An 18799-nucleotide genomic window follows, 5' to 3' on the forward strand; every position below is an offset into this window, starting at 1 on the left:
GGGGTGATGCGCTGCAGGGCTGCTGTCTACAGGAGCAGGAAGGGGCTCAGATCCATCCCCATCAAGGGCAGCCAGGGCCTGTGGGGTGCTGCTGGTGTTTGGATGTAGGAGCGAGGGTCTTGGGCTGTTGGGGGGTCGTGACACAAAGGGTTGTTCTCCAACAACATGAAGACGCACAAAGCCTAGGGCGGGGCAGGAGGTGATGGGGGGGGGGGGGGGGTCAGTATCCTCACCGAGACCTCCTGTCCCACCGGCCACTGCACCCGCGTCCCCACGGCCACACGCCAGGTCACAGTGACCGCTGCAGGGCACAGTTTGGGACCACCGGCAGCCTGCCCGGGCTGTAGCCCCGGGTGTGAGGGGGCGGGGGGGATGGGGGCACCGGAGGCAGAACTCGGTGCCCTGGGGTGGGGTGGGGGAGAGGGGGTGTCAATCCCTCCGCCCGGGCTCACCGGGGCCGCGCGGCAGGTGGCAGCAGCGGCTCGCGAGCCGCTGCTGCCACCTGCCGCGCGGCCCCGGTGAGCCCGGGCGGCGGCGGCGGCGCGTTACCGGGACGTCCGTGACCGCGGCGCCTCCGCTCCGCTAGGGGGCGGTACGGTGCGTTGTTTGGCGGGAGGGGGCGCGGCAGCGGCGGTGACGTAGCCGAGCCGAGCGGTGCCGGGCCGCGGCGCTCGGTGGAGTTACCGGTTGTCGCTTCTTCAGCCCTACAGCTGCCGCCGCCGCGACCGGTACCGCCGCCATGTACCGGGCTTTGTACAGCTTCCGTTCGTCCGAGCCCAACTCGCTGCCCTTCGCCGCCGGGGAGACGTTTTTGCTGCTGGAGCGCAGCAACCAGCACTGGTGGCTCGTTACCCGCGCCGGCTCCGGGGAGACGGGCTACGCGCCGGCCTCGTACCTCCAGCGGCTGCAGGTGGGGCGGGCGGAGCCGAGCCGGGCTGGGCTGGGGGGCACTGGGCGGGGGGGTGGCCCCGGCAGCGTGCGGGTTGGAACGGGGGGAGGCAGCGGCTGTGCCGGCCGTGGTGTGCGCCGCCGAGGGCACCGCTTCCCTCCCTCTTACGCCCTCGCAGGCGGGCGGCGGGGCTTTAGCAGCTGGGGTTTGTCCCGGGGCTGGTGGTGGAGGAGCAGCTGGGTAGGTTGGGGCGGTCTGGGGTGCTGGCGGCCCCTTTCTCCGGGGGCTTTTGGGAGCTGCCGGCCTCGGTGGGGAGGAGGGGGGGGGGTGGGGGGCTGGTGGATACGGATACCCCCGCCGTGGGACGCGGCGTTCCCGCTGGGAGTGGGGAGCGGGGCTTTGAAAGGGGGCGGTGGGGTCTTCTGTGGGCGTCGCGATCAGAGGTCGAGGCTGAGGGTCGGGGCAGCCTCACCCGAGGGGCTGGGGGCTCGGCGATGGGGCCCTGGGTGTTGTCTTGTAGGTGAGGGGCTGAAGGGCTGGCTTGGCTCCTCAGGGGTGCGAGGGAAAACCGGGGGGGCCAGCGCCTAGGCGGTGCCCTGGGGAGGTGGTGATGGGCATCCTCCTCCCAGGAGCGCACATGGTGTTTTGGTAGCCCTGGAACCTGCCTGCTGGCAGCCCCACTCGTCCATGAGAGCTGCTCTCTGACGACATCTCCCATCTCTGTGCTGTCTCAGCCCTGGGGGATCTGCTCATGCAGCACCCCAACACCATGAGGGCAGCAAGGGGGTGACCGTCCTCTGCCTCCCACCCATGTGCCATGGCACCTGTACTGTCCCAGGGGCCTGGAGAAGCCACAGCAGCTCCCTGCAGCAACAGTAATGACAGCAGAGCTGGTGATGCTGGCAACTGCAGGCCGTCCAAGCGGGCTGCTGCAGCCCTGGCTGGGGTCAGAGGAAGGAGGGCACCTTTTGGCCGCCACAGCTGCGAGCCCTGTGCCCATGCACGTGTCACCAGAGAGGGGTAGCTTATGGCTTCTGTAGCGTGGGGGGTGCATAGTGGAGGCTTCTGAAATTAAGATAGTTATTTCACAGATGGGTAGCTCATGGGGGTGGGAGGGCTTATACTTCTGGGCCTTAGGGGATAGCTGTGGGGGCCACGTGTTGAGAGCTCTTTGCATCAGTGAGCGGGTAACCGTGTGCAGATGCACATGCGTGTCACAAACAGGCCTTGTAATGTCTGGCTGAAAATGGTGACAAACCTCTGTATTTCAGTGTGCTGCTGATGCTCCTTCAGATGACATTGAATTTCTGATGAGCAGGAGCTCAGCCTGTAAGTGTGGGGGTGTGCTCTGCAGAACCCTCCGGCAAGAGGAGCGCTACCTGGGGACTGTATGTGTGCTAGGGCAGCACCGGGTCTCTCTGCCGGCTGCGTGGTTCAGGAGCCGGCCTTCCCGGGAGGCTGGAGCTCTTCTGCAACCTGGCAGGGTGGCCAGACTAGAGGGGACATCTTGTGTATCAATAAGCCCTTAAGCTATTTACAGGAGCTATTTAGTTACAAAGCAAAGACCTTAATAAAGTACCAGATTTTAAAACTCCACGGTGGCAGAGCTCCAGGCTGCTGCTCAGGAGTTTCCTCTCTGCAGTCCCCTGCTTCATTTGCTCGTGTGGCATGACGTCTTCTTGCTGCCATGGGTGTGGGAGCCTTCTCCCAGGCTGCCTTCTGGAGCAGCCTTCCTTCTTCTTTTCCCCTTGCTCGTACTGGTTTCACAATCTTCCAGCAAAAGCCTTTCTTTGCTGACTTTGAGGTTTTCAGGTTACATTTTGTTACAGCCTTAAGATAACTCGCAGCCTGCCCAGCTGGCTCCTGACCGGCCCTTGGTGATGCACTGATACTAAAGCAGCACTGCTGGTGACTTTGTGAGTGCTCTCCTCTACTTCACATGTAACCTTCCCCAATGCCCTTAGACCTGGTAGCCAGAGGCAGTAGATCCTTCCTGCACCCGCTCATCTTGTTATCTATTTTGGCCATCAAATTTCCGGCAGCAGGACTCGCCCGCCGGCGCGCGAGGCAGCGGGATGTGATCTGCTGCTCTGCAGCTGCAGTGACACTCTGTGTCCCTGACTTTCTGCTGCTGCATCCTGCCAGCTCCGAAGAGCTGGTCTGAAGTCAGAACCTGCTTTTACTCGTGGGAGAAGGCACCCGCTCGCTGAAGGGTCGCTGGAGACTGCTGAATGTCCAAGATGAGAGCACAAACGACTTCCCACCCAGTTTCAGCTTAATAAGGGCACTGAGACTAATTAGCAACAGTGACTTAGGAGATATTAACACTGCCCCAGTCACAACAGGGGAAAAAACTGCAGGTAATGGTTAATGTGAGCGGGTTTAGCAGGGAAAGAGAGCAGCCAACAGCAGTCACCGATGTAAGAGTGAGGCCAGGGCTCCCTCAGCCCTGCGGCCGGGCACCAGGTGAGCCACAGGTTGCACCGCAAAGCTGCTGGAAGCCCCTTGCAGGATGCTCCTGGGCTGCTGTTGCTGCTGTCACCCACGATTGGGGCATTCGCTTTCTTCTGAGCAGCTCTTGATTTTCATTTGGTTGTGCTCCACTTTCATAGATACAGGAATTCATCCCTTGGCTGCTTGAAAGGAAAAAAATTAATAATTCCCATGTATTATGTAAAGCTTGTTCTTGGCTGATGCCTTTCTGCTGCAACTATGGCAGAATTTTGTACTGAAATCCTCAGTGTTGCTATTAAAAGGCGGTTAGGTGGGGCGGGGGGGGGGGGGGAGAGGAAGGGGGTGTGGGGACCCAACCAATAAATCCTTCTTGGAAACACCTAATACCTCTAAGAAACAAATTAGGGCCAGGTCAGGGCACCGGAAGGTGCAGGTGATGTGAAGTTAATTTGAGCCAATTAGAAATGCTCACCTTCAGCTGATATTCCTGCTGACTTTACTCTTTTCTAGTTCCCTTTTAGCCCCGTTGTGGGTTATTAAGAGTCATTTCAAGCCGAGTGCTGTTCCGGGGATAGAAGCCGAAGCGTTCAAGCAGTGAGAGGGAAGGATCAGGCCACGTGCTGCTGAGCAGGGGCAGCTTGTGAAGCAGAGTGAGCAGCTTGCTGAAATCCTGACCTCATGCCCGACCGACCCCCAGCTCTGCACGCTGGTGGTGGGCATCCTGAGCGGCGATGCTGGCAGGCACAACGTGGTGAGCAAAGCCGTAACAGCAAAGCCGTAACAATCTCAGGAGCTGACAGGTGCTGCTGCTTCTGAGACAAGTGAAAAGATGTACCCAGCGCTGCGCCAGTGCAGGGGATAATTGCCTCCAGCTATTGACAGAGCAAGAGACAAATGCTAATATCCAGTGCCAGGTAAATAAGAGTGCTGCGGTGGAGCTGTCGGCACGAGCGCTGTGGCTTTCTGATGGAATGGAGAGGTGCCCCATGGCACAAGGTTGGTCTTTTGTCTCCAGCTGTGTGCTGATGCTGAAGTGATGTATGAGTGGCAGGAAAATGCAGAGGTTAAACTGAAGTGCAGGGTGTCCTCTGGAGTCAGGGAGTCTCTCCAGAAGCCAAGCCTTTCAAAGCTTGATCGGAAGCTGTAAAAGATCCCATTTAGAAAGCTTCCTTAGGAGCACAAGGGTCAGTTGGTGCCAGGAAGGGACAAATGTCCAGTCTAGCAAATAATGGGTCCTTCCTTTGGGTTACATAGCCCAGATGTTGCTATTTTTATTCTGGGATGTGTAATTTCTTACCAGGAGTCTGGAGCTATTCCAGGTTCAGCTGAAGGCTTTGAGCTGCACCCCAGCAGCCCAGGAAGTACAGAGTGAGCTGCAGTCTTTGAGGATGCCAAACTACGTGTGAAGCTTGGCCTGCCAGGAAGGTTTGTTTGCTCCGGTCCCACCAGTGCAGGGCAGGGACTGGTCCCAGTGCTCTGTTGCTGGCCTGGGACCCGTGTACAGGAGCAGCAGTAGTCTGCTGCGGCTCTCACCACTGGTCTTGCCTCTTCTCTTGGCTCTGCTGACCCAGTCTGTATTCCCCAACAATGGAAGTGTTAATAGTAGACTCTGAGGAGTGGAATGGCAGCTGTAAAATGCTGTATTGATAAATGTCAGGCGTGCAAAAATAAGTGCTAAGTTGCAAGGGAACCCACTTGGTGAAGGTGGGAATGGTTGAGCGTGCTGACTGCTGCACTAAAGAGGCAAGTCAGCTGCTCGGCTTCGTTAAGCTGTTAGGAAACAGCTTTGCTGGGACTATTAATAGCCTTTTCCAAATGACTTGAAATTTATTTGGAATAACTGAAAAATTGTTTGAAATGTGGGGTTAGATTCCCTGTTCAGCTGAGGCTTCTCTGCTCTGCCACACTCTCCTGTTGGAGCTCTGGAGGAGCAAGAAGGGGGCTGTGTGGGTGGGAAGGTGCTTATGCTGATGGCCAAGAAGCTTTGGACCCTCTGGTGAGAAAGCAGACCCAACAGAGAGTATAATGAGCATTTTGAGGATGCCTCGGTTTGCTATTTGCTGTATCTTCTTCTGCAAGAGTAAACAGGGATGTGATAAAAATAAGAGACTCCTTCAGGCAGCCTAGCAACAACTTAAAAATTCTCCTGCAGCATGAGCAGATGCACAGTGCCAGGGTACAGGTAGTCCTGGCTGGGCAGCCACGGGGATGGTGTTTCACCTCCCAAGCTGCGAAGGGAAGAGGGCTACCTACAGAGGAGTGAAATTTTGAGTTCTCTTTGCAGAAGACCTCTTCATCCCAATTTGTGCTGTAGCATCAGGTTCAGGATTGGAGGTGCATTGTACAGCGTGAGGTGGTGTAGGAGCTGCTTTCCTTGCAGACCAGGGCATGCCAGGCTCAAAGCACAAGTCCAGGTTGCTCTTGGAGCCTCATCCCTGTGCCCAGCATCATGGTCCAGCCTCTCCCAGTGCTGCCTCTGCTGATTGGCCCTGCACAGTTGGGTTCATGCATGGTTCTTTGTGTCTAATCTGGTTGCTTTTCTCGCCAGTGGGTCAGAGCAGCATGTGCTGTGTGGCTGCTGCCAGGGTAGAGCTGCTGGGGAAGCAGCCAGCTGTGGCAGCTCAGGTACTGTCAAACCTTCCATGGTAGCACGGGGACGATGATGGTTGTGGAGCACCAGGTTGGTTTTATGGTGTCAATCAGATGTTAAAATTCTCTGTGAGCAAATCCCTGGTTGCTGGAGATGGAGCTTTGGCCATTGTGCTTTGCTGTAAGAGTTTCTCCATTCAGTGCTCCTGACCAAGTTCCCCTCGTTGCTCCTGAACGGAAGGTGATGATGATGATGATGGCACAGGCTGTGTTACCGACCATCCCCTGTGCTGGAGCCTGCGTCCTGATTTGTCATCTGCAGCAGATCTGATGAAGCTTACAAGGGGTGTGAGAGCTTCGCTGCAATACTCACACAGAACCTGAATAAGTGCTTCAGCTAAAAATAAAGCTTTATTTTGGAGAACAAGCAGCTGGTAGCGCTCTGCAGCTGAGGCTGCGTTTCTTGACACATGCAAAAGGAGAGAAGGAAGCGCTTTTCTCTGGGCTGTTGCAGTAAGAGCTGCTATCCTGTCAGAGCTGCTAATGCTTTGAGGTGAAGCTTTATTCTTGAGACTGAATTGGAGAGCCAGGGAATTACAAACGTTTCTAATTACTGTAGCTAAAGACCTGATGTTTTAGCCGCTTGTTCCACAATCTTTTGCAGTTCAGAGTGATTAAGGTAAAAATGATCTTCAGCCGCCTCTGTTCCTGCTTGGTTCTTCCCACTTTCACTCTGATTAAAAATAATTAGGCTTTTTGATATCAGATAAAAGTTGCCTTTGTGATCAGGGCGCCCAAGTGTGAGCGATATCTGAGGGCTGGGCTTATCGCTCCTGCAGCTGCGTAAGGGCTGAGTGTGGGTGGGGTGGCACTGGTGGGTGTTTGGGTGGGTTGGTGTTGGGCTTGGAATGTTAAGCCCCTTTTGGGCCTGAACTGATATCACAAAGGCTGTCCTGGTTAGAAGTGAGAAAGCAGTAGGGAGATGTCTGGGAGCCCATGTCTGCTCCTGAATGATGTGGCTGTGGCTTGGAGGAAGGGCAAGGTGAGGGAGCAGGCTAGCAAGAAGAAATGTGGCCTTTTCTCCTACCTTTTGGAGAGGTACTTGCCCAGAGCCAGTGGACCGTCTGGTTTTCAGCTTCCCTTTGGGGTTGCAGGGTCTGCCAGGTCATTTGCACCCCTGCTCTCTAGCCCTGGTCTTGCTGAGCATCTCATGTAGTGCCCAGGTGATACCTGCTGTTATCTTGCAGCTTTACTGATCACATTTGTGATTTTGAGGGTGGGGGGGAGTGCTTGCTGCATGGTTTTTGAATGCTTTTCATCAGGAGAAGATGGCTAACCTTCCTTCCCTGGTTTACATCTGGAAGAGGATCAACTTCTCTTTGCAAAGGGAAGAGCTGCCAGATTTGAACTAGCAGCATCTGTTCAAAATAGCTGGCAAGGTGCTGCTGCTGGAGGACAGCAATCAGGCACCCTTCTTCTCGCCCCATTTGCAGGAAAAAGTCTTTGGTGATGACTGACTTGTGTATATTTATTGTGCAAGGAGCCTCTGATAATCTGGATTCTGTTCCAATCTGCCACCAACTCGCTATGGGACTCCACACATGGCTTTCTTTGCCAGTCCTTGCTCCCTGCCTGTAAACCAGGGTATGAGCAAGAGGCCACGCACAAGAGGGTTGTAGCTCAGCTGAAGTTCTTGTTAACATTGAAATTTACTTGATGCAAATTTAAGCTTATCAACTCTGCTGTCAACCCATGGGCAAGTAAGGTGTTGATGACTGCCCAGCGCTGTGAGTATGTCTCTGAAATAACAGTGCTGACATGGAGTCAGGCTGGTGGGTGGGTGTGCCATGCAACAGGTCTGCTGAGCGGTGTCCCACCTGTCTGTGCCATGTACAGAGGCTCCGAAGGGCAGGGAGAAGGAATTCGTGCCGATTGTCCTTGGAGAGAAACGTGATGGTGGGAAAACAATGTGGTGATGCTCTCCTTGCAGAGAAGAGTCACCCCTGGGCCTGGAGCACAAAGCAGGCTGTATCACAGACCCAAGAAGATCCCTCGTAAGGTCTGGGGCCTGTTAATGCCCATGGGGAAAGGCAGATCCCGTGGTGTAAAATGGGTATTTACATCTGATGGTGGCTGAAGCGTGGAAAACAGCTGAACCTGCCTGTCGAGGCTGCTGGTAGGAGAGCTCTAGGTCTGGAGTGCAGGCAGCCTTCTCTTTTTTCCTTTCTCTCCCAAGTATAGCTCAGATGTACATAAAAACAAACAGAATTTTTAAGAGCATCCCAGCTTTGCTCCCTCATGAAGGATTTAAGCGTTGTCATTCCCAGCCAGGATTACATATTCAGCATGTGAGCTGTCAGTCTGGGCACTGGAAAAAGGGTAAAATCCAGAAGGGGTTTCCAAGCAGGAGATGTGAGCAGCCTTAGCTGTAGCTTTACGTAGTCTGCAAGAAAATTAGACTTCACAGATGCCGATATCTTACATGGTCAGTGCTCTGACCAACATTTTACAAGCCACAGGTTCTAACAGAGCTCTGTGTGCAGAGATTTTAAAATTAAAATGCATTGCATTTGCAAGAGAGAACTTTAAATGGAGGCTTTCTTCTTGGCCGTGGCAGCAACAGTCGCTTCCATTTCTTTCACTGAAGAGGTGCATTTGTATGCGGCCTTGTGAAGGCTGAAAGTGTTTGCTGTTGGGCCAGGAGATCAGCCCTGGTTCGCAGGCTCTGGCAGACCTGCCCTGTTTTTTCCAAGTCTGATCCCTTTCTCACATGCTGTGCTGCCTGGTGCCTTGTCGAGGAGGATGGGGCAGGGCTGGTGCCACTCACCGCCTGCACAGGGTGGTCTCTGGTGACTGGCAGATGTGGTGGAGGCTGTTGTGGTGCCATTGGGAAGAGATGCTGGTCCAGCCGGGCTGGTGATAACTCTGCCACTCAGACATGCTGTCGTTGCCTTTGCTGAGGCTGTGCCCTGCAGTGGCTTTGCTAACAGGTCCTGACTTCTGGTGGGGAAGGAGCTGCTGTTTCCAGAGCTGGCTTGGTGAGTGGAGATGACAAATCTGTGTCGCAAGGCCCAGGAGAAATATTTGAGCTTGATGCTGGGGCCGTTCCTGAGTGCTCCTGTGTGGGTGTGAGCAGCAGGCTGGTCCCTGTGCTGCAGCAGAGAGATATGGAAGCCAGCACTATGGGAGGACCCTAGTTGGTGTCTTCTCTATGAGTTGGCATCTGGAGCTGCAAAACGCATGTAATTAGAGGAAAAATTCTCACTGGAAATGACTGTTTACATCCACTGGAAGTTGTTTCTTTGGACCCTGAACACCCTTGTTGCCTCTGGTCTTGAGCTGCAGCAGGGATTGTGGTGTGTCCTGGTCCTGCTTCTGGGGGAGCATCACTGGCCAGTGGCTTGCAGTTTGGACCTTTATGGGAGGGACTTGTCAAGTCTCATCATCTAGCATAAATCTTGATTTTAAAAAAAAGGCATTTTGAAGTTTGTCATGTGAGGTGTGGAATAGAGAAGACACGATCCATGACGGTATCTGCCTCTGCTTCACTTCCCCATTGCTTCCTTGCCATGGGGGTACCGAGCACTAGTCTAGGCAAAGCTCCATTGATGCTAATGGAGAAACAGAGCTGTCCCAGGGATGGGGCCCGCTGCAGGAGTAGAGGAGTGTGGCTCCATTTTCCCGGCCTGCAGTGCAGAGCTCACTTGGCAGGGCTGTTGGTGTCCCTTGCAAGCAAGCAAAGTGCCAGCACTTGTCCTCCTTCAGCATACGGCTTAAGCAAGAAGGGGAAGTAACAATTTGGCTGTGTGGGCTTTTTAGAACGAGGTGGGAAGTTCATGGGTTTGTTTTTCCTGGTTATTTGTTTGCCTGTTGGAGTTGTTTAGAAGAAGTTGTCACTCCCTTCCTCCTTGGCAGCTGCTTACTTCTTGATGACTGAGTTGTGAAGCTTGTGGCCTTCCTCCTGTCCATCTGGTACAGCTCAAGGGGCAGCAAGAATAGTGACCCCCTTCCTCGGGCTCAGCATTTCAGGCTGGCAAGATGTGCTTCTGCACAGATGTCTGTCCATGCCAACCTAAGCTCATGGAGTCCCACCTACACTGCTTCATTTCCCCTGTCCTGCTCAGCTCGGATAGGGCAGAGTGCCTGAGAGACGGTGGCTTTTGTGCCTGTGATCTGGAACTGCCAGCACGGGCTGATGGTTCGGTTTGTTCAGGGGCTCAAGAGACTGAATTTAAATAAAGAAATGGAGCTGTCGAGGCTGAGCATGGTGGGTAATTCCAGGCTGTGGGTCTCCTCTTGCTAAATGGCTGGTTTGAGGTTCGGATTAGATAACTCCTCAGTAATAGCTATGAATTATTTCCTGGGGGGTTTCCTAGTAGGAGTGGGGACAGCGCTTTGTAGCGTGGAAGCCTGAGGGTAGGCCCCAACTCCAAACCCTCGGTTCCATTGAATAAAAACAACGCCGTTGGGTTATCTCCTGCTGTTCCTCTTCCAGCTCCTCAGCCTGTCCTGCCGGTGATGGTTCAGCCTCCAAGTTGTGCCCCCCTTCTCTGGAGGGTGGAAGAAAGCCTTGATGGACCACGCAGGCGACTTTCACCTGCTTGTGTGTAGTAGATGGAACTGGTGGTGGACAGGTTTTCTGGGTGGAGGGCTCTCTTGTCAGTCGAGGTCAGTGTGGTGTCTGTGTGCTGTGATGGCTGTGCAAAGAACTGAGGCAGCTCCTGTAAAAAACAGATGGCTGCCTAAAGAGATCAAGCTGAAGCTCTGCACCAAGCAGACACATGCAAGCCTCCCTGGCCTCAGTCTGATGTGGTGACAACTCCTTTTTGGGTAAACTCGCTGAATTCTGTCATTTCCCAGGCTGCTTGAAGCTGCCCTTTTTCCTCCTGCTCCTAAGGAAAGGGTGTGTGTTTGCAGGGGATGGAGCAGGCACCACAGTTTGAATGTACTGAGCTATGCCCAGGTCATAAATCACACCCAAGTGACACAGCAGAAAACAGTCCCTTTCCCTCCGTGCCTGGGCTTAGCTGTCCCTGGGGAATATGTGGGGAGAAGCTCAAGTATCAGGGAAGCCTGCATTTTTCAGCAAAAAGAATAATTGTGTGGAAAGCCAGTACCTCCAGTAAGAGTGATGATCATAGAAATTCATCACCTACTTCATGCAGAAGCTCCAGGATTCCCTGAGCCTGGCTGAATCAAAGTGTTTGTAGCTGAAGACTTTTTTTTTCCATTTGACATTAAAAACTCATCCTCCCTTGGAGTGCTGGGTTCTAAGTAATGAAGTTGTTGACTGCCCTAGAATCACCTTTATTGACTTAAGCAGAAAAATGCATCTCCTTTAATTTGTTTTTTGAGTTGACTTCATGTCAGTCTTCCTTTAGTGTGATGACAAGAGATAGAGCAGCGGTGTTGTGCAGCTCTATCAAGGGGTCTGTACAGTATAATTCTTTGTCAGGGATGGGAAGAAACCTCTCCAGTGTTCGGTTCTGGTAAGCATCACCTTGTCTGTGGTCTTGGGCTCTCTTAGAAGCCTGCTGAGAGCTACAGGCTGGCATCTGAGACTTGTATGTGTGTGAGTGCACGACTGTATTCATGAGCTCTTGGATCTCAAAGTGATGTCAAGCTCTAGTCACTTTCAAAGGCTTTAAACCCTCTTAAATAGACTATTAATGGCTGAGGGAAAATAAAGAAAAGTCTTCCAGCAAAACCACAGCTGGCAATGTTTGGTCTTGTGTGACTTCAGGTGTGGATTTTCACCCAAATCACCCATGGCTGGGCTGGGGGGGGGCGGGGCAAAAAGTGACCGGCCTTGAGCTGGAGGAGTTTTGGGGTGGGAGTGGAAGGGGCAGAGGGACAGCATGCACAGGTGCTGCAAGTCACACAGCATGAGAGCTGCTGTAGTCCTTTGCTTTCCGTCAGGGAGCTACATCACCTCCTCTGCCCCATGGTGGATTTGTTCCTCCTCCAGGCCCCCTCCATGGAAGGGCCACCACTGGGTTGGGTAGAGCTGAGCTGAGTCGAGTCCTGGCCCTCTCCTTTCCCTCAGGATGTGTCCTGCTGGAGATGGGGTGGGAAGATTTCCTGAAACACGTTTCCCTCCCACCAGTGTTGCTGGGCAAGGTGGGTACTGAGGCCGGTGGATGTGGCACATGAAAAGGTGGATGTGAGAAATCAGTCTGAGTGAGGTGCATGAGGTGGCATGAAAGTTTTGTGCACGAGAAGTAAACAGTCCAACCAATGCCATTTTTTTTGTTCTCTCCCTCAGGAAGTAAGGAAAATGGATTATGGCTGTTCTGCTGCCTGTAGCACAAGGTCCTAAGAGAGTCGTCCCCTCCTGTTCCCGTTCCCTCATGTTTCGGGGGAGTCTGTGCTGCTCTAAGCCGCTCAAGGAGATGGGATTATAACTTGCAGCTGGAGCCCTAGGCTGTTTGTCCCCTGCAGATAGTGTGGGACACTAATGAACTGCTTTTCTTCTGTGGCCCACCTCTCGCTTACTTCTGGGTGAAATGTCAGCAAATCCAGTCAAACCCTTTAATCTTTTCTTTAAGTGAAAAAGCTTGCTAAACAAACCCCTGGATTTGTTCTTGGAGCTGAATCTGGAGATGACAGGGAGTTAGCCTCCTTCCTCAGTAAGCATAGCTAAGGTTGCAGTTCTTGAAGTGCTTTTTCAGGTCGATGGAAACTCAGTGTGAAGTTTTGCCGTCCCCAAAAGCTGTGTGCTGCCTGCTCCCTGCCAGGCAAAAAGCAGCTTGGGAGGCTGCAGGTTCTTCAGCTCTCACTTTCCTGGTGGTGTTTTGCTGGTGCTCTGTCTGTAGGATCATGTGCAATGGCTGGAGTTTAAGGCACTGCCACAGATCAGAATGGTGTCTTTGTTTTTGGGGCAGAGGGTAGCGGTAGCTTTACTGTTGTCCCAGAAAGGCTCCGTTGCGTTGACTTCCTGAATTCTGCCAGTGCCTGGGTGCTGACTGCATCTGCCTCACCAGGAATGGGCGTGCTGGCAGGAGCAGCTCTCAGCTCACAAGCACATTGGCACACTTGGGTCTGTGGGGAATTAGTGGGATCTGCCCCTTGACGGCGCAGTCGGCGTGGGGGATTGCAGCCCCTCTGCCCTCCCCTCCCCTGCTGCTCTGCACCCGCACCCTTGGCAGTCCTTTTCCGTATGAGTTAAGGCCATTCCTGGTCCCACCCTGCTGACTCTGTTTTTATTTTAGGGTGTGTGGGGGCAGCTGTATCCCTTCGTGGCAGACGAGGCAGCGTTCACTCTGCATGTGGAGTCCTGGACACAGGGAAATTCTTTTCTAGCCAGGCTTTGATGACCCTGCAGCAAGGAAGTTGCCTCTGAACCTTCTCTCAGAGAACTTTCTGAGACCTCTCTTGGTGATGCCAGGCAGGTTTTTGTCTTTGCAGGAAGGGGCACCCACCAGCACTCCCCTTTCCTCTTAAATCAATAAGAGATGCTTCACGATTTGTCCATCCTTTTGGGCAGCACAGTAATCATGCTGCAGCTTGTTGCCTTCTGTCCCTTGCCAGAAGGTTGGCCACAGGAGAGGGAGGATTTTAGAAGAAAAGCTGATAAATCAGAAATTCCCTTACAAGATGAATCACGAGTTACTACTTCTCTCTCAAACCCGTAATTGTCTGCTGTTAAATCTGTGCCAGTCTGTGGTGTGCAAGAGGAAAGTCCCTTTCAGTTGACACATTCGTATCTGCTCTTCTCTTGCATCTGTCTTTGTGCATCAGTTGAACTGCCAGCTTGTGTTTTCTCCTGCTCATCTCCTGGAGGCTTTACTTGCTGGATCCTCACATACAGGAGGTCTGCCCTGGTGCACAGGTGGGAGGGAGGGTAGAGCAGTTCTCCTGAATGTGGCAGAAATCTGAGTTTCTTGGTCCTGCCTCTTGTGTGACTCTCACCTTTCCAGTGCTTTGCTACAGCCTGTGCTATGGAAGTAGACTCCAGGGGCAAAACTGAGCCTTCCTCCTTGACTGCCAGAAGAGGAGCCAGAACTTGCATGGGTTCTGGGGGTCTTTTCTTCCTTGCCCCTTGGCCCTGTAGTGCCTGGCAGACCTGATTAACCATAAGGTGTTTCTAAGGCTGGCTCTTCATCCAGGGTTTTGGTGGTTGAATCAAAGCAAAGATGAGCTGAGGCTAATACCCTGTAGTCTCCCTCACACTTTGGGAAGTTAAAAATCAGTGCTTTACAAGGAGTTACTCATGCACCTGTGCTAATTATCTGCGAGTGATGTAGGAGCTGCCCTGAATCCCACTGAGCTGAGAGAAGCATCTGTAGCAGGGTTTGGGTTTTTGGGCTCCTGAGCTGAAGACTGCAGAGACTGGCATAACCCCTTCTGTTGGGCTTTTTTGCAACTTTAAATACTAATCTGTCAAATGAGCTAGAGTAACTGCCAGCACTTCACTGCAGCCACTTTCCTTCTGCCTTTGTATATCCTGGTCCATAATCCCAAGCTTTCAACAAAACAGATTCTATCTGCAGTCTTTTATCTGGAATAGGTGGCAGCTCTAATACATGTGTGTGTGCATAATTTTGTATATATGTAAGCAGAAACATACATTTGCCCCACACAGATGTGGTGTTGATCATGTCTGATACTGACTCAGCCTGACAGTTTTGGGATGCTAACCAGGTAAACCCTACAGAGAGGGACAGCTCTGTTGTCTGCTCACCTGGATGGGCTGAGAAGGCCCCAGAAGCACTGAGGGCAGTAAGAATTCAGGCAGCAGAGAATGGCGAGATAGGTAGGTTGTTGACTGGTTTATTTTAAACCCTTCTGTCTCTGCTTTTATCCACGTAGTGTGTTTTGGCTTAAGAGACGTGTTCTGGTTACTGGAGGGCGCAGGATTGCGAGGGGAAGGAATCGGTGGCTGATTCAGATCATCGTGGCTGGTAAAACGGGGTCTGAGAGTGGCTGGAGAGACCCAGGACAAAGCGTTTCCACCTCAGGAAGTACAAGCATGCCGTGGTGGGTTGCATGTGTTTCCTTGTTCCTTGGTGTGTCTCTGCCCTCTTCTCTCTGACTCCGAAGCTGCCTGCTGCTGGGAGAGCGATCGTTTGAAGTTTGGTTGCTGTGCATCCCTCGGCTGCCTTCGGGGTTTCATTTATTCCAAGCACCGCTCCTGCTTGGGCTCCCTAGTTAGTATCCCTCTCTTGCCAGGAACTCTGGCTTTTACTGTAGCATCATTTGCACAACTTAAGCCCTTTCCCCAGCTCTCCTTTCCCTTCCTTTCTCGTTGGTGCTGGCTGTCCGCTCGAGCGGCTGCTGCCAGCACACAGCAGAAAAACACCGATCTATTAGAAACCCGCTGTAGCATATCAGCAGGAATTCCAGACCTGTTTCTGGGCTGCCTCTTTGTCAGAATAGCTCAGCCATGTCTTTGTTCACTTGCTAGCGAGTCAGAGATGCTGCAGATTTGTTTGGAGCTTTTCTCATCTTATTTACTCAATAACCAGGACAGTTGCCCATTGTTTCCCTTGGGTTTTTATCGTGCGTTTCTAAGTGCCGTGAGGCACGGTATCGTGGTGCCAACAAGACTAAGTTAACGTGTAGCTCTTAACCGACAGCCCAGGGACTGAAAATTTCTAATTGGGGCTGCAAAAAGAGGAAAAGAGCTGAATTTCCTACAGCAGTGCAAAACCCCACCTCAAACCTCAGCCCGTTTGTTTGAGCTGTGTGGTTCGGAAGGGGGGAACCCACATCTGGTACGTCGCTCTGCCACAGACAAAGGCAGGTTGGTTTTTGTGATTTGCTGCAGCTATCATTGAAATCTGGAAGGAATACAGCGTGCAGACAATCTGGTGGTGACTGGGGATGAGTGGCGTGTGACCTCAGAGGTGGCGTTTGTCTGTGGTTTGAGAGTAACAAAGAACCAGCCTGTGCCTGCGTGCGCCAGCGGGATAAATATCCCAATTTCAGCCGTGGTCCGTGTCAGTGCAGCTGTGTGAAAACCGAGCTGGGGCTGGAGACAAAACAACTTTGTCTGTCTTTTGTTGTCGTGTTGTGAGAGCTGGAGCAGTGACGCGAGGGCGCAAATCGGCAGCCCTGCCTGGGCACCCCAGAAGCAGCTGCAGGAATGGGGGTACCGGTCTCTGCACGTGACAGAGAGCAAACACCTTCAATTGCTAAAAACTGGGCAGGCAGGAGAGGGGGGGGAAAGTCCTGTTTCCTTGCGCCAGCCACCACGGAGGCAAAGCAAAGCCTGCCTTACGTTAATGGGCCACTCATGAATGTGGGAGTCTGGCGCACGCAGGGTGGCTCAGCCTGTCTGCGCTGAGGCAGCTGTCAGCCTGCTTGTCTAGAAGATGCTTTTCTGAAAGGTATGATTATTCTAGACTGTTGAGCAAGTTCTTCTGTGCGAGCGCGTTTAAACAATGCTGGTGGGACGTGTGGAAGAACCCCAAACGAAGAGGGAGGGGGTGATGCTTTTGGTAGCCTTGGGAGAGCAGGAGAGGAGGTTGTGCTGCCTGCGCAGCCGGGATGCAGGTAGCATTTCTGAAATGTTTGGGTCTCCCCTCAGCCCTTATTTTGGGGAAGCAGAGGCATGTGACGCATGCTTGTGTGCCTGTGCCATCTTTGGGGAGGCTGCCCTCGGGGCAGTGAAGATGAGTGTGATGTGAGCCACGGCTGTGTGAGTGTCTGTGCGCTGCCATGCCTCGTGCTGCCATGCTGGGGTACCCCCAGAGACATCCTGGAAGGATGCTTTTGGAAATCTGGCCTTAGGAAAGGCATCCTCACCCACCTGCATGGGGAGAGGTACAGAGCAGCCCAGGGTGGTGCTGAGGTCTGGCTCTGTCCCCCCCTCGGATGGGGAGCCCCCTCCTGCAAATGGGGGGTAGGAGGAAGCTGACAGCAGGCTCTGGGGAAACCCTTTGTTTGCTCGTGTTATTAGCAAGGAGAGAGGAAGTAATGATTTATTGATGCTTCTGTGACTCTCCTATGCTGGGCTATAAAGGAAGGAGTTCTTTTTCCTGGCTGATACCCGTGGCTGTAATTGAGCTGTACATTGTTCCTGCAGGGTGCTGGCAGTGCCCCGGTTCTCTGGTACAGCGACCCATCAGCCAGCCAAGCCCTTGACCATCAGGGCTCTGCGCTTCCCCTGCCTCTCCATAGAGCCAGGCTGGTGGTGATGGGCTGTTTATAGAGCCCAACGTCTCTCTGATGCAGCATTTACCTGACCAAACCAGGAACATCGAGGGGGTGGCAGCCACTCCTTTCTGGAGTGAGGTGCCACATGAGAGTGGATCAATACCTCACTAAAATATCTCTGTTTTCATGGTATGTTGGGCAGAAGGAAGTGTCCTATTGATGCTTCTTGGCCACAGCCTGGTAGCTGTGCCACCCTGCAGCGAGCGGGGAGACCCCTGTGCTCACCCCGTCAGGGTGGACACCCACAGCGGGGACCTTCCACCACCACCCTGCACTGTCCCTGCTGCCTTCTCAGCTTTCCTGGAGATGCTGGTGTGGCTGTGCCACTGGTGAACTGGTATCAGTGAAGGATATAGTTAACAGCCAGCGTGCTGCAGCGGCTGCTCGGGGCACTGCCAGCCCCCACCCATGCAGTTACCAGCACGGCTCGGTAAATCCGGCTGAATTCCTGGGCTTTACTTGGTATGTCTCCTCTGAGAGCACACGTACAGCCGTGCCCTTTTCATGCGCTTCCCTGCTTCCGTGTGAGCCTCAGCTGAGCCCGTGATGAGCAGGGTTTCATCTCTGCATCCCGGAGCGTGGGAGGGGGCAGCAGCCGGATCCTGGCGCAGGGCCCTGCGGGGGCGAGAGCAGACTTGCCTGAGCTCAAAGGCTCAGCTCCCTTGCCTTGGTGCTGGTTGGTGACCTCTCTTTTTGCAGGCTGTAGAGCCATGCATTGCCAGGATTGCCTGCCAGCCTGTGGGAAGGTGGGGGTGCTGCCTGGCCGTACTGCTCTGGATCTCTGCCTGCTCCATCCCAGCTGCGAGCAGCCTGAGGAGCAGGGTGCTGAGCACCCACAGAGTGACCAGTCTCTCCTAAACTTCCTGGGGAGAATGGCCAGGCACACACGTTGTCCTGGCCTGCTGTGAGCAGGCAATCCCTGGAGTCCCAGGGGGAAGGAAGAAGGTTGTGGGTGACACTGTCGAACCTGACTTACCCCACACTGAATGTGCTTTTTGCCCGTCATCCCCAAACAAAGCGGTGCCATTCCGGTAACCTCAGGAGCATGTGGGTTCCTTCTAATCGTGTCATTTATCCCGCACACTGACTTCTATTTTATTTAAGTTTATGAGAATAGTGCAGGCAACCCCCAGTGCTGGGTGCCCTACCCACCCTGAATGCCCATCCACCCTGTGCCCCAACCAGCTCAGTGGAGTGAGGGAGGAGGAGATGATTTAGGACCAGCATCAACAATGTCATAAAGTGCAAGTGGCAAGTTAATGCCGTGCTTTTATTCCAGCCCTTTTCCTGGGGCCCTGTTAATAGAGGGTTGGGGAGTGGAAACAAAGGAAAGAGCAGAGCAGCTAAAAGCCGGTTGTCACAGCGCTGCTGCATCGGTGTGGAAAGAATCACCCTCTCCGTAACAAATGGCATCACACGGCAAGTAGCAGCACCAGCCTCTGGGTTCCTGTGGGTGATGTGCCCTCTGGAAGAGGTGCTGAGCCCTTCAGTTGTATTCAGAGCTCTGTACCATCACCTTCCCTGGGAAGATCAGACTGAGAAAGGGATGAGACCCATGGGGGTGGAAGCCTGGTGGGCTGGGGAGGGAGAGAGAAGGTGGCACGCAGGGGTGCATCTTGTGGTGGCTTTGCAGGGGGTGGTGGTGAATGTGGATGGCTACAAGCAGGGGACCCCAGGGAGTGCACCAGGGTGGGTGTTTGATGGCTG

The 18799-nt window shown here is 53.5% G+C and overlaps 1 protein-coding gene across 1 annotated transcript in view; it reads left to right on the forward strand.

The window, feature by feature from the left end:
* Positions 1 to 695: 695 nt before the first annotated feature.
* NCKIPSD (NCK interacting protein with SH3 domain) overlaps positions 696 to 18799 on the forward strand; it is a gene marked incomplete at its 3' end in the record, with an annotated part of 48410 nt that continues 30306 nt past the window's right edge. Inside the window, exon 1 of the mRNA XM_084269679.1 lies at positions 696 to 982. Coding sequence (XP_084125805.1) covers positions 740 to 982 — 243 coding nt within the window. The 5' untranslated portion in view covers positions 696 to 739. The remainder of the gene's footprint in view (positions 983 to 18799) is intronic.

Source organism: Gallinula chloropus, assembly GCF_964237585.1.
Source record: "Gallinula chloropus genome assembly, chromosome: 12".
In the NCBI taxonomy this organism is placed as follows: domain Eukaryota; kingdom Metazoa; phylum Chordata; class Aves; order Gruiformes; family Rallidae; genus Gallinula; species Gallinula chloropus.